This window comes from Ambystoma mexicanum, chromosome 1q (genome assembly GCF_040938575.1).
Source record: "Ambystoma mexicanum isolate Mex_15411 chromosome 1q, UKY_AmexF1_1, whole genome shotgun sequence".
In the NCBI taxonomy this organism is placed as follows: Eukaryota; Metazoa; Chordata; class Amphibia; order Caudata; family Ambystomatidae; genus Ambystoma; species Ambystoma mexicanum.
In genome coordinates, this window is record NC_090922.1 from 1,343,881,780 (window position 1) to 1,343,895,119 (window position 13,340).

The window sequence follows — 13,340 nt, forward strand, 5'->3', positions numbered from 1 at the left end:
CCTAAATGTGGGGAGGTGAATGCGGGATTGGTACATATATGTTTTGGGCATGCCTGAAATGAGGAGATTCGGGGGGGGTGGGGGGGTGGGGAGCCCACCTCATGGCAGAGAAAGAGAGAAGGCTGGATGTGGACTCTCAGGGGGCGTACATGTTAGGTGGGTTCCCCAGGCTTTGTAAACTGAAACACGCGAGTAAACTCAAGCAACTGGCTTACATACTAGCTAAGCGCAGAATAGCTATGAGTTGGAAGGCAAGTGGTAGACAGAAAGTAGAGGCCTGGTGGCACAATCTTAGAAAATGGGCGGATGCTGAAACTGTGGTGTGGAGCGAAGCAGTAAACAGAGGTGGAGATGAAGAGGCAGAGACGTTGATAGCCTGGAGGCAATTAGTAGCTACACTACAGTTGATAGCTACTACAATTGTAAAACTTCTATCACTGCTATAACCCCCACAATCTTGGACAGACTACCACCTCAAATTTTTTACATTAGATGCTAAAAACTCTACTACTAAGAATAACCCAATCGCTCTTCCCACTCTAACGAGGAACAAAAAGAATATAACTAGTGAAAAACTCCTATCCCTAATACTACCCACTCTAACTCATTACCAGACTCTACTGACCCTTCCACTCTAGTCAGTGAATATAATAAAATCATGGCCTCAGCCTTGGACACTATAGCACCGCTGAAAATGAGAAATAGCAAACCAAAAGCACGCCTGAACTCCTGGTCCACCCCACATCTCAAAATGCTAAGAAAGGAAAAAAGCTAAAGTGAAACCACATGTCCTCCGACATAAACAAAGCCAACCTAATCCACATATCCACCCTGTACAAAAAAACGAAATACTGCGCACCAAGCAGGAAACGTTCAACAACAGAATCGTGCAAGCTAATTCAAGCAGCAAGGAATTATTTGTTATACTTAAAGAGCTTGAAAACCCAAACCCTGTGCCTGACAATTGCGTTAAGGACAAAACATGGTGCTCAGATATACAAAATGCCCTTGCTAACAAAATCCACGCTCCCCAGGATGAAATAGCCAATAAAAACGGAGCATACCCACTACTATCACACTAGTTAGTACCCCCATGCCCTCTCCTAAACCAACACAACGCTTCAACTTTGCGAAGGTATCTTCACTGAAGTCAAAAAAATTATCCTCTCCCTTAAGCCTTCTAACTGCTGTCCTGCCCAAGTCATAAAGGATGCAGCTAGAGATTGGGCCCCCTTCATTTCCAAGCTTATCAACACTTAATTCGCCACTGGCACCATCCCAAGAAATTTAAAGGAGTCCTGGGTACTACCACTCCTGAAAAAACAGATACGGCTATACCTACTAATTATCGACCAATAAAAACAGTGCCCTTTCTTTTGAAAATCTTAGACAGGGTGGCCTACCTCCAAATACAGGGCTACCTAGAGCAAAACCAGCTGTTAGGCTTGCGGCAATCAGGATTCAGGCCCCAACACGGTACAGAAACAGCCTTGATTGACATCAAAGCACAGATTGATGAGCTGCGAGACAAAGGAAAGTCAGTCCTACTACTTCTTCTTGATCTCTCAGCAGCCTTCGATCTAGTGGACCACAAGGTCTTGTGCAACCAACTTGATACAGCAGCACATTTTTCCCACAAAGCCATAGTCTGAATCCAGTCCTTAACAGGACTAAGAGTCTTCTCACCATCAGCAGCAGCCAACACTATTCCCATCCCCTGTGAAGTGCCTCAAGGATCATGCGCATCACCCACAATGTATAATATATTCATTAAGCCACTTTTTGATGATCTAGATTCGGTGTCACCTACTCCAACTATGCAGATGATACCCAGATTCTCATACCACTTACTGGGGAATACGAAAAGGATTTGGCCTTGGTGTATAGAATATACCTCATCATCCAGGCATGAATGGCAACCCATTGTCTATGCCTGAATGATGACAAAACTGAACTCATCATCCTGGGCACCATGCCTAAACTCTGTCATAAATACACCTCCTTTATCATTGACGGTAATACCATCAAGGTTGCCAAATAGGTGAAAACCTTAGGGTTTTACCTTGACTCAAGTCTAACCTGTGCTAAAGAGGTTAGCTCCATGGCCTCAGCCACGGCCTATACTTGTAAATTGATCAGAGCGGGTAGACCGTTCCTGTCAAATAACAGCTGCACCACATTAGCCAGAGAGCTAATATTATCTAAACTGGACTATTGCAACACCTTATATCCAGGCACCAACAAAAATATTGTCAGAATAATTCAGATTCTTCAGAATAACGCACTCAGAGCAGCACCATGTATATCAAAGAAAGAGCACAGCTCCGAAGTAAGGAGGCAAAACAACTGGCTCTCCACTAACAATAAAATCATCCTAAAAACTGCTTCACTCACGCACAAATGTCTAAAACAATGCGGCACCCCGTTACCTCATAGACAGAATCAATAGGATGTCATCCAACCACCCTACTAGGGCTGCGAACACAAACTGTCTTCTGATACCGAGATTTAAACTGTCAAAGGCTGGGGGCAGCAGCTTCACTGTCAAAGCTGCTCAGCTTTGGAACCCTCTACCACCCTCCCTGAGGGTTCACCAACCTTACCATCTCTTCAGACTTAACTTCGTCAACTGGCTTAAAGATAATGACCATTAAAAAGCCATACAAGCTTTTGATGTCTTTAATACCTGCACTCTTCCACGCTACGCTATTAACCTAACTGTATCATATCTCTGTAAATATGTAACCTTTAAGTTGTAAATATCCATGTACCCTGTCTTGTATCACTGTATCTATCATACCTGTGTACTATTGCAAACTTGTAACCTTAAAGCTGAAAACTTTCTTGTACCCTGCGCCCTGATGCCTTCAGGTCTAGCACGCATTATGAACAAACAAACCAACAAAACAAACAAACAAGTTTACTCTGTCTGGGTCTGACCAGGCTAGCCTGGAAGACGACAGTTCTTCAGGGTGAGCAGAGAGAGGAGCGCCCACAGAAATGGTGTTGGAAAGAGGCGACGTGGGGTAGGCTTGGGCTGAGGGGGGGCGAAGGAAACAACATGAAAGTGTACAGGAGAATTGGAATGTATAATTGCTGTTACACTGTATGGTTTTCAAGTTGGAATTAATAAAAAGAGTTTTTAAAAAAATAATTAAAAAAAAATAGAAACTATAGGATACGACCTTACCTTACTTTTCGGGGAAATACACCATATTTCCCCTACCTTTAAGTGCTCCGTAGCACTGTTCCAGGACGGCAGTGAAGGACACCATTATTTTTTTTCACTTCGCCCCTACTGGGAATTTGAAGTTGGACACTGCTGGTAACACTCCAGTGTCACATCATACTGCACTATATCACAGGTGTTGGAGGGTTTTTGTTTATTTGTGTAGACTACTTGGGAGAGAACGCCCACTGCCGAACTGCCACAAAGCAAAGCTAGGCAGTGATCTGTGCTTGTCTTCTGCAATTAAGCATGGATTGCTGCTGACAGTGTCAGTACAGATAATGGGAGAGGGAGAAGGAGTGTGGATGTAGTCCTTCCTGGCCATGCTCCGTAAGAGGTGAGAATGGTGGGTGATAGGAAGGGGGAGGTTGCTTAAAACTGCCTGCTGTGGAGGACAATAGAAACGAATGATGGTCATTTAAATGCATTTTCTTTCATTGACTTTGTCAGTCTTGATAGTACTTTTGTAAAACACAACGGTGTGGAGTGAACGAAAGATAGGACTCGGTATGGGGTTTGAATTGGGGAGGCTATTGACTATGGAGTAGTTAGGAGGGCAAAGAAGAATGGGGTCAGGGAACATAGTTCGACTCCTTTTCTTTTTTCCACTTCTAACAATGCATAGAGAGCTCTCAATCTCACATACCATAAGTGTGTGCGTGACCTGCACCACATTCCTTGGGTTCGACATCAACAGAAGCCTCTCCTTCGAACAGCACGCACATAGCAAGGAAGAGACAAATGGCTTGTTGCCAACTTTCTCTACAGAAGAAAAATCAACTCCTGATCTCCTGTTCAGGCCTTCGTCCTCTCCCATCCGATGGTGGCAATGCCGCTTTAGAAGGCCTTCCGGCCACTACTCTGGCCCCCTGAGATGTGTCCTGCATGCTACAGCACGACTCAAAGGAGGATACCTCAGCGGCAACCTTCTCGCATTGGAAGCAAGACGACATGAAGTAACACTGATTCAATCCCCAGGTCCGCGCTTAGAAACCTCTGGGTATTAAGCGCGTTATAAATAACCTATCATCAAAGGACTCTGCAAATTCGACATCATCCCGACCCTCATCGAATTGCACTGGCCTCTGCTGCAAGCCCGCATCATCTTCAAATCCTGCTACATCATATACAAGGCTGTCACCCTGAAGTCCCGAAGCTACCTCCCTGAGAAAATCAGCATCTCTGGACGCCTACGATCCACCAGAAGGACATGTGCAGACTTTAACTCCACTGGTGAAGAAATGGAAAAAACAGAAGACAGGCTTTCACTGTCTATGCCCCAAGACTCTGGCACCTCCTCCCCATCAACATCCGACTCGCCCCTCACTTTTACAGTTGGGGAAGGAGCTAAAGATCCTCCTCCCCAAGGAATAGCCTCTCCCCAACACCTAGGTCCATACACCATCCACTCCCCAGCATATCTGAGACTGGGTGATCAAATCCCCAATGTTTCCTACCGTGGTTGATCTTTTCTTTCTCTCCCGTTAGATCTCCCCTCCCTTATTTCTCTGCTCTCTAAACTTGTTCTTTTCCCCGATGATTGTAAAGCTTCTGAAGCTAGGTCTGTGCACAATAAATACCCTAATAATAACGTGCGAGTAGCTCATTCAGACCAGTAGAATTCTCTAACTAGTTGCATTGCACTGATAAGAAAACTTAACACACCTCACGAAAAGAATCCAAAAGACAGGAAGGGCTACCCACACCTCATAACTTAGAATGCAATTGTGCTTCCCCTTCTTCCACTTCACCCCTCATCCCCTTCAATACCAGATTAAGGGTCATTTTAGAATGACCAGACGTCCCGGTTTTGCCAGGACTGTCCCGGAAATTGGAGCTCTGTCCCCCTTTTACAAGAGTATGTTTCCATTGGAAACTGCAGTGGTCCCGGTTTTTGGAAGTAGGTTTGCATAGTTGTCAGGCACAGCTTGCACAGAAGAAATGCTGCATTCATTTACAACTTAAAATAGTGTTAGCTTGTGATAATGTAATACATTAATTATAATGTGTTCGTTTGAACACTAACACTTAAACCCCCTTCTCCTCCATCCACTACTGAAGTCTAGTGCCTTGACTGCCACATTGAAGAGTTAGTCCTACTTTTATGTTGGTTGCCCTGTCCCGGTTTTTTACTTTTTCTGGTCACCCTACTGACCCTAGGTCATTTGCCGGGACCAGTATGCCGTGTACCAGCAGGTTCACAGATTTTAAAGAAAGTTTTATTTTTGTACATAATTGATTTTAAACATAAGTATAGAAACTGGGATGTTGACAAACACTTCGTTGTCCATTGAGGGTGGCACACAACTTCGTTAACAACACTAACAGCAGCCAGACACCCCCAGCACCCAAAGCTAAAAAAACAGGGCAGTTAACTAGACCTCAGACGTCCATTGAACTGATATCAGCCTTCTAATTGGCCTCAGCTGCATCCGCTTTCCCTCTCATTGGCTATCCATCTGTCCGTAAACTGCTAGCTCCGCCCACTCTGTTTAGAAACCTCTAAGAAGTAAATTAATGAACACCCGGCGACTCCTTACCGTGTAGTAAGAGAGTAGACCTGCGTTGTAATCCAGTACGAACCAGCGATACTGCCAGCCTTTCATAACGTTCGTCCATTTACTCAGCGGACCTTCCATGATAGACGCCATATTGGGACAGAATAACAACACCACCAGTGACGTCACTCGCACGCTCCTCTTGGGCGTGTTAGATTGAGTGGAACGAAATCAGTCTTCGAAATAGACAAAGGGCTAAGTAAAGCAAAGATAACTGTGAAAATCCTACTGGATGACCATTGTTCAAGCTGAGGCCATCTTCCAGAGGATTCACTTCCGTTGTGTTTGAGGATTCACCCTGGTTGAGGAACAGGAGCGATATCTATTTTTACCGGAAATATTTGTTTTGAATGTCATTGAATATTTGTATAATGACACTTGTATAAGTGTATGTAAATTCTCATATATACCATAGAGAAATAATAATGTTATATACAAGATTATCATTCGACGAATAATGCTTCTTATTACTTTGAAGAGTAATTATTCTAACCTCAGTTTGAATTTCTTAATTTCTATTTCAGCGGTATGAAGTAAAGCTGTTAAAAGATGGCTGCTGTACTCACATAGGTAAGTTAAGTGCTCTGATCAGACATCTTTTTCATTTTAATTTTGTTCAATATATCATATGGTATGCTATGATATGGCATTTATAGTCGCCTAAACACAAGTGTTTCAAGGCATGACGACGAGGCAAGGGAGGGGAACAAAGGGAAGACAGAGACCAATGTGCAGAGGCTTTGCTAGGGTGGGCTAAGGAGGCTATAGCCCCTGGTCTTTTGGTTGTAGCCCCGGATAGAATCTCAGGAGCTACAACCAAAAGGCTAGCTAACCCCCAGTCACGACAGTTCCAACATTAACTTAGCCTCGGGTCTTTTCCAGACCTAGCAACACCCCTGCAAACATGCCGACATTTAAGCGTACCTGGGAGGGAGATTTCCTGAGAAAAATCGGGAGATGTTAATTTCCCCATAGGGATGCATTGGGGCTAGAATTAGTTTAGGTGGGAGAACGTGAAAAATCGTATTATTTTTCACTGAAAAATCAGGAGTCTCCTGCCTAAATCGGGAGGGTTGGCATGTATGCAGAGACAACGATCTTACTAGGCCAGGTGACATTGAGATTGCGCAAGTGTAGGGCGAGGGGGGGGAGTGCACAGGGAATGGGGGAGGAGAAGTGCAGTACATAGGATAAACAGTAAAAAATAAAACATATATAAGAACAATAAATAAAAAGTGCGGCCAGCTGTGTCAGGTGCAAGGGCATACATGCCAGAAATGTCGTCGGGCCTAGTACGGTAGTCGCCTGTCTGTTTCCATTTCCTTCCCACTCTCCCCCTCCCTTCCTTATCTATGTTTTAGCTCTTGCACTATCTGAAATGTCATCAGGCCGAGTACGATAGTTAATTTCACATCCTTACTGTTCATGGCCTGTAAGAATGTAATTGTTTTTTCCCTTGTTCCCTCCCTTGAAGCGCTTTGAAACACATTGTGTATAGGTGCTATATAAATAAACTATCATATCATACATGCCAACATTCCAACGCACCTAAGGGGGAGTTTTGAGAGAGAAAATCAGGAGACGTAGTTTTCTCCATAGGAATGTATTGGCGCTTGAATTATCTTAGGTGGGAAAAGGTGAAAAAAAGCAATATTTCTCACTGAAAAGTCAGGAGTCTCCCGCCTAATAGGGAGGGTTGGCATATATGTTTCTCTCTGAAAAGTCAGGAGTCTCCTGCCTAAATTGGGAAGGTTGGCATGTATGCAAGGCTAAGTGCAGACATCATGTGTTAAGTGCTGGTAGGAGGCTGTAGGTATACAGAAACAGCCCCAAAGTACAAGGGTTGCCAGGGGGGCAGTGCAGGTGTGCAACTGGCGGGGAGGGAACCTTGGCCCAAGAACAAAGGGTAGCCAGGTAACTAGTGCAGTTTCAGTTTGAGCCAGGAGTTCAGCACGGGAGAGAAGGAGAGAAAGCAGAAGCAAAGAGGAAGCTCTTGAGGTGCTGCCGGAACCGGAGATGGTTCTCCTCAATTTTCATAGAGGCAAGGAGGCTGTTCCAGAGGAAGGCCCCAGCCGAAGAATGAGATCTACCACCAACTCGTTGCTTGGAGAGGCGAGTGACCCTGAGAGAGTTGGAGGTGGATGAGTGTAGAGCTCGAGCAGGAATATATTTAGGAAGAGAGAGTTGAAGGTATTGAGGCCCCAGGCCCCACAAGGCCATGTGGATAACGCATAGGGTTTTGAAATTAATCCTCACAGCCACTGGGATCCAGTGCAGAGATTTCACTCCTGGAGAGATACAATCCCTGGGCTTGAGGCCAAGGACAAGTCTCGCAGTCCTGATTTGGATGAGTTGCAGAGGGCGGAGAGTTGCGGCAGGCAGATTTAGAAGGAGACTGTTGCAGTTATCTAGCCTATAGAGAACCAGACCTCTGGAGACAGTAAGCTTCTGGGGAAAGGAGAGGAAAGGAAGAATACCTCTGAGGAGGTGCAGCTGGTAGTGTGCCTTCTTAGAGGCGTCAGAGATGTGAGGAGAGAAGGCGAGTGTGCAGTCGAAGATGACCCCAAGGTGTTTAGTCTCACAGATGGGAGTAGGAAGAAGGCCAAGAGAGGCCGGCCAGAGAATTACAGGAAAGGAGGGAGCAGGTGTGGAGAATCTCAGTCTTACTGACATTAAGGCAGAGATCATTGACGGCGCACCACTCCTGAATAGCAGACAGTCAGAGATGAGAGAAGGAGAAGAGGCGACTGAAGGGAGCCCGAAAATGAGCTCAATGTCATCCGCATAGCACTGAAAGTTGGAGCAGAGAGCGGCAATGTGGTGGGCATATGTTTTAGAGATCAGTCTGCAGACTGGTTATAGGGCAAAAGGGCAATGACCGAATTGCAGGTATAACACATGCTCATGTTGGCCATTTTATTTTAGTCAAGGGGGGCCAGTTTGATGAGTTACTTGACTATTCAGTAGGATTGATTGTTCATTAGTGTTATTGAACATATATTCTTTAAAATTCACTATTTGCAATACAATTTACCAAAAACGAGCCCTTGGACACTAGTCGGTCATAAAAAGTAATAAACCGCCATTTGCGCCTGTGGATCACTTTTTCATGGGTGCCCGAGTCCCTTTTAGGATCCCCCCAAACATGCTAAGTTACACACATCTAGTGTGACAATCACACACTTTATGCATTCCTGCAAACCGAAGAAAATGTCATAAATTGGAGAAGTGCCATAGCAGACGTGATCGAATACTTAAATGCATAGCTCATGCATGCATGCCAACATTCTGAAGCACATCGGAGGGTGATTTTCTCACGGAAAGCGGGAGAAATAAACTTTTCCATGCGCTTGCATTGTGGTTAGAGTTATTTTAGATGGGCGAAAGGGAAAAATAGCTACATTCTTAATTGAAAAATCCGGAGTCTCCTGCCTAAATTGGGAGGGTTGGCATGTATGCTCATCCTCAAGCAAACTACTGCTTATCAGCAATGTTTCCTTCTACATGATGCCCTTCCATAGCCTTGCTCTTATCCCGTCTCTACACCCAGAAAACCATCTGCTTTATGCTGTCCAGCACATTTGGTTGGTTAAGCTTTTGCCTCATTCTTCATGGTGCATGCCCCTTCATGTGTGACTCAAAACCGCATACAAAAAACATGGAGATGCCATTACAAGCAAGTTGCACACATGGAATTGTCAAACATGCACAAGCTGAAAACCTTATGGCTTTGCCACCCCTTTGCAAAACTGGCAGTTACTTCCCACTGCCCAGCCTGTGGTAGTGTTGACAATTACCTGCCTGGGGACATGCCTAAAGGAGGGATTTTCTATTTAATTAAGGTGCTACCGTCCTGCAAGCCATTTTATGCAGGACCTGTGCCCAATGATTGGTAATAGGAGGATTCATCAGTGTCAGGCTTGGCCACCTGACTGAGGCGGGGCCATTAATGGGTGGTGCGACCATAGAAAGACAGACTTAAAGCTGAGACTGATTGTGCTGTAGGAAGGAAGAGACTGGTGTTAAATTAGGTGCCTCCCAGTGTTTGATTGTCTTTTGGGAGATATTCCTGGAAAGGTACCAAGGTTTTTGTAACTTTTGTTTGACTGGCATTGCTTCACCGCCGCAGCCCACGATGCACTACATAATGTGAGGGATCAAAAATGAGAGGCGGACACAACATTATAATGTTTTTTATCATCAGACATCTTCATTTAAATAAAAGGGTTGGATAAAGGCTGTCAGCAGCGGGCGCTAACCGCAGGTCCTCCGCTCCAGTAATCCAATCCTGTGGACAGAAAGAACACTTATTAAAGACGATTAGCATCGGATGAGAAGCACAATGATTGATTGATATTTAATTTCTATCGTGCTCGTACACAAGTGTTTTAGAGCGCGACAAGGCAAGGGAGGGCAACAGGGGAGAACAAAACAGAGATCTTACTAGGACCAGTGACATTGAGAACGCGCAAGTGCATGGGAGAGGGGGATGGGAAAAGTGCATGGAAGGGGGAGAAGTGGAAAGTGCGAAGCAGGGGAGAAACAGATCAATAACAATAATTAAATAAAGGCAACATATAGTGGTAGTGTAGCAAGCAATTTGCAAGTGCTAGGTTTAAGGCAGCAGACAGGGTAGGTCTGATAAGTGCAGGAAGAAAAAGGGTGGGGGCTGTATGGGTACAGAAACAGACCCCAGTGCAAGGGGTGGCCCGGAGGCAGTGCGGGAGGGTGGCAGGGTGAGCAGGTACCTGGGCCCGAAGGACAGAGGGTGGCCAGGTGCACGGTGCCAAGAGAGAACAGATCAGCACGGGAGAGGGGAAACGAAGGCAGAATAAAAGAGGAAGGTCTTGAGGTGCAGAGTACCTCTGACGAGGTGTAGTCGGAAATTTGACTTTTTAGAGACCTCAGAGATGTAGGCGGAGAAGGAAAGGGTGGTGTCAAAGATGACCCCGAGGTTCTTAGCCTCGCAGGTGGGGGTAGGAAGAGGGCAAAGGGAGGCCGGCCGGAGAGTGAGGGTAAAGGATGGTGAATGTGTGTCGATGAGGAGGATCTCCGTCCTGCTGGCATTCAGACAAAGATAATTGGCGGCACACCAATCTTGAATGGCAGTTAGGCAATTAGAGAAGAGAGAGGAAGAGGAGGTGGCAGAGGGCAGCCTGAAAATGAGTTGAGTGTCGTCAGCGATAGCACTGAAAATTTGAGCAGAAAGTGGCAATGCAGTGGGCGAGAGTTGCCAGGTATTGGTTGAAAAGCCAGGGCGAGAGGTTAGACCCCTGGGGAACACCACAGGTAGAAAGGAAGATAGATGAAAGGAAAGACCCAAGTTGGACCTGGGAGGGTCGATCTGAGAGGAAAGAGGTCAGCCAGGCCAGAGCCTGATCAGTGATACCCAGTTAGAGCAGGATGGTATGGTTGACTGTGTCGAAGGCAGAAGAGAGATCGAAGGAGGATGAGGACAGAGGGAATGCTAGAGTCAAGGTTGGAGAGCAGATCTTCACGGATGTTCAGGAGAACAGTTTCCATGCTTCTGGCAGCTCTGAAGCCAGACTGGAGGTGATGGAGAAAGCCAACAGAATTGGAGTGAAGGTTAAGCTGAGAGATGGCCAACTTTTCCAGGAGTTTGCCAAGAAAGGGAGTAATGGAAATTGGGCGATAGTTAGCTAGACAAGAAGGATCAGCTGTGGGTTTCTTGAGAAGAGGATGCACAAAGGAGTGCTTCAGAGAGGAGGGGAAGGATCCCGAGGCAAAGGAGTGGTTGCAAAAATCAGCAAGGGCCGGAGCGAGGGCGTCAATGTGGTCCTTGATGGTTTTAGAGGAACAGGTATGAACCTGTTTTGACAAGGCTTTCATAGTAGATCAGACTTGTCTAGCTACCTCGTCATGGGAGAAAAGAGGAAAGGACGAGAAGGGTGGTGGTAGGGATGCTAAAGGAGGGTCAGCAAGCACAGATGGAGAGGGGAGAGGAGGGGCGTGGGTGGAGAGGGTGGACAGGATATCCTGGGTTTTTTAAATGAAGTGAGAGGCAAGGGCATTGCAAAGAGCCTGGGAGGCAACAGGAAGGGTAGAGATTGCAGCAGGGTTGGCCAGCTCCATTTCCTCTCAGCTGCCCTACACTTACGTTTAAGTGTGGCTAGGTCAGAGTCATACCAGGAATTGCACTTGGCTTTGGACTTCAAATGGATCCTCAAAGCAGTTTGGATACTCACCTAGTAGATTGTGTTTCCTTTTTGCTCCCAGCTCGCATCGATCCTCCTGTGCTCCCGACTCCATCCTGCTCTCAGCAGTCTTCGGCCCCTCAAGTCCCGGCCGACACCTGTGAAAAGACAAAGGAAAGTAAGAGTGAATTCCGGAAAAAGAACAAAGGGTCGCATGGCAGCTGACGCGCAGCACATAAGGCAGCTGCAAGGACAGGTGCATAAGACGCACAAGGCAGCAGCAGCTTTCACTGCTTCAACGCGGTATTCCCCACAGGAAAATGCAGCGCAATACGTATTGGGGGCAAGACTGACAGACATTCAATAAAGCCACAGCTGGCCTGGGCTTAACCAGTGAAATAACTGGTGGATCCAATAAAACAAGCAAGAATCAAGACAAGTCTAATACAGAGATAGAAAACAGCAGAAGCAGAAAAAGAAGAACTAAGCAGAGAAAGAACAAGAATCAAGTGTCCCTGTGTCAGTGAGCAGGAAGGAGAGCGCCATAGTGCTAGCCAGCAGGTGAGTCCAGCCTTCTGCGGGGAGGGGAGCAAGCAAGGGGTTCATACGTCGGGTTGATGTATGCATGACACAGTGTGTTCTCTCTAGGAGGAAGTCCGGCCTAGCACACTCCCCTGACAAGCAGGTTCCCCCACATTGCTGCACACGCCAACATTTGAACACGAGAAGCCAGAGGGTCCCAGCACTCCCGCAGAGACATGGTAAGCGTTACAGAACACGAAGCCCACGTTACCACTCTGCATGAGCGTCATGGACTCCTCGGAAGTAAACCAGTTATCACAGCTCTTAGGTGAGCTTAGGGAGGAAGAGATTGCAGCCCGGTCAGAGACTAACACTTTACGGCGAGGACAACAACGAGGAGTAAGCCCGACAGCTGCTACAGGCACAAGCAAGGCAAGCACCATTACCCGGTATGGGTCCACCTGTCATTCCAGCGGCTTCAGTTCAAGTGGTCGTCCCAGGAGCAGTTCCTTTGGTCCCCCAGAACGCTTCACAGGAGATCCCCCTCAAATTTGCAGTTTTCATGAACCAATGCCGCGTCCATTTCATCTGCAGACCTGGGGTTTTTCCCACTGATCAATCCAAGGTGGCCTTTGTTCTGTCTTATTTGGGGGGGGCACACCGCCAACTTGTCCATTCCACTGGTAAACCGCGATGGCCCCATCCTGCGTAATTACCCAGGGTTCCAGCAGGAGTTGAAAAAATTGTTTGCTCGTCGCACTCAGGGGCAAGCTCTTGATAACAAACTGTTATCTCTAAGTCAGGGCAATTAGGACCACCTAACTTATGTAGCCACCTTCAATCGGCTGGTAGCAGAATCCAACTGGATGGAGGCAA

The 13,340-nt window shown here is 46.4% G+C and overlaps 1 protein-coding gene across 4 annotated transcripts in view; it reads right to left on the reverse strand.

Annotated features, from left to right (window-relative positions):
- OSBPL9 (oxysterol binding protein like 9) overlaps positions 1–6,005 on the reverse strand; it is a 1,764,730-nt gene extending 1,758,725 nt beyond the window's left edge. For 3 of the 4 annotated variants that reach the window (XM_069642206.1, XM_069642208.1, XM_069642207.1), the window contains exon 1: positions 5,770–5,921. In XM_069642206.1, coding sequence (XP_069498307.1) covers positions 5,770–5,880 — 111 coding nt within the window. In that variant the 5' untranslated portion in view covers positions 5,881–5,921. Of the gene's footprint in view, positions 1–5,769 lie in introns of all 4 variants that reach the window. The other variant, XM_069642205.1, reaches the window with a different exon arrangement.
- Positions 6,006–13,340: the final 7,335 nt, after the last annotated feature.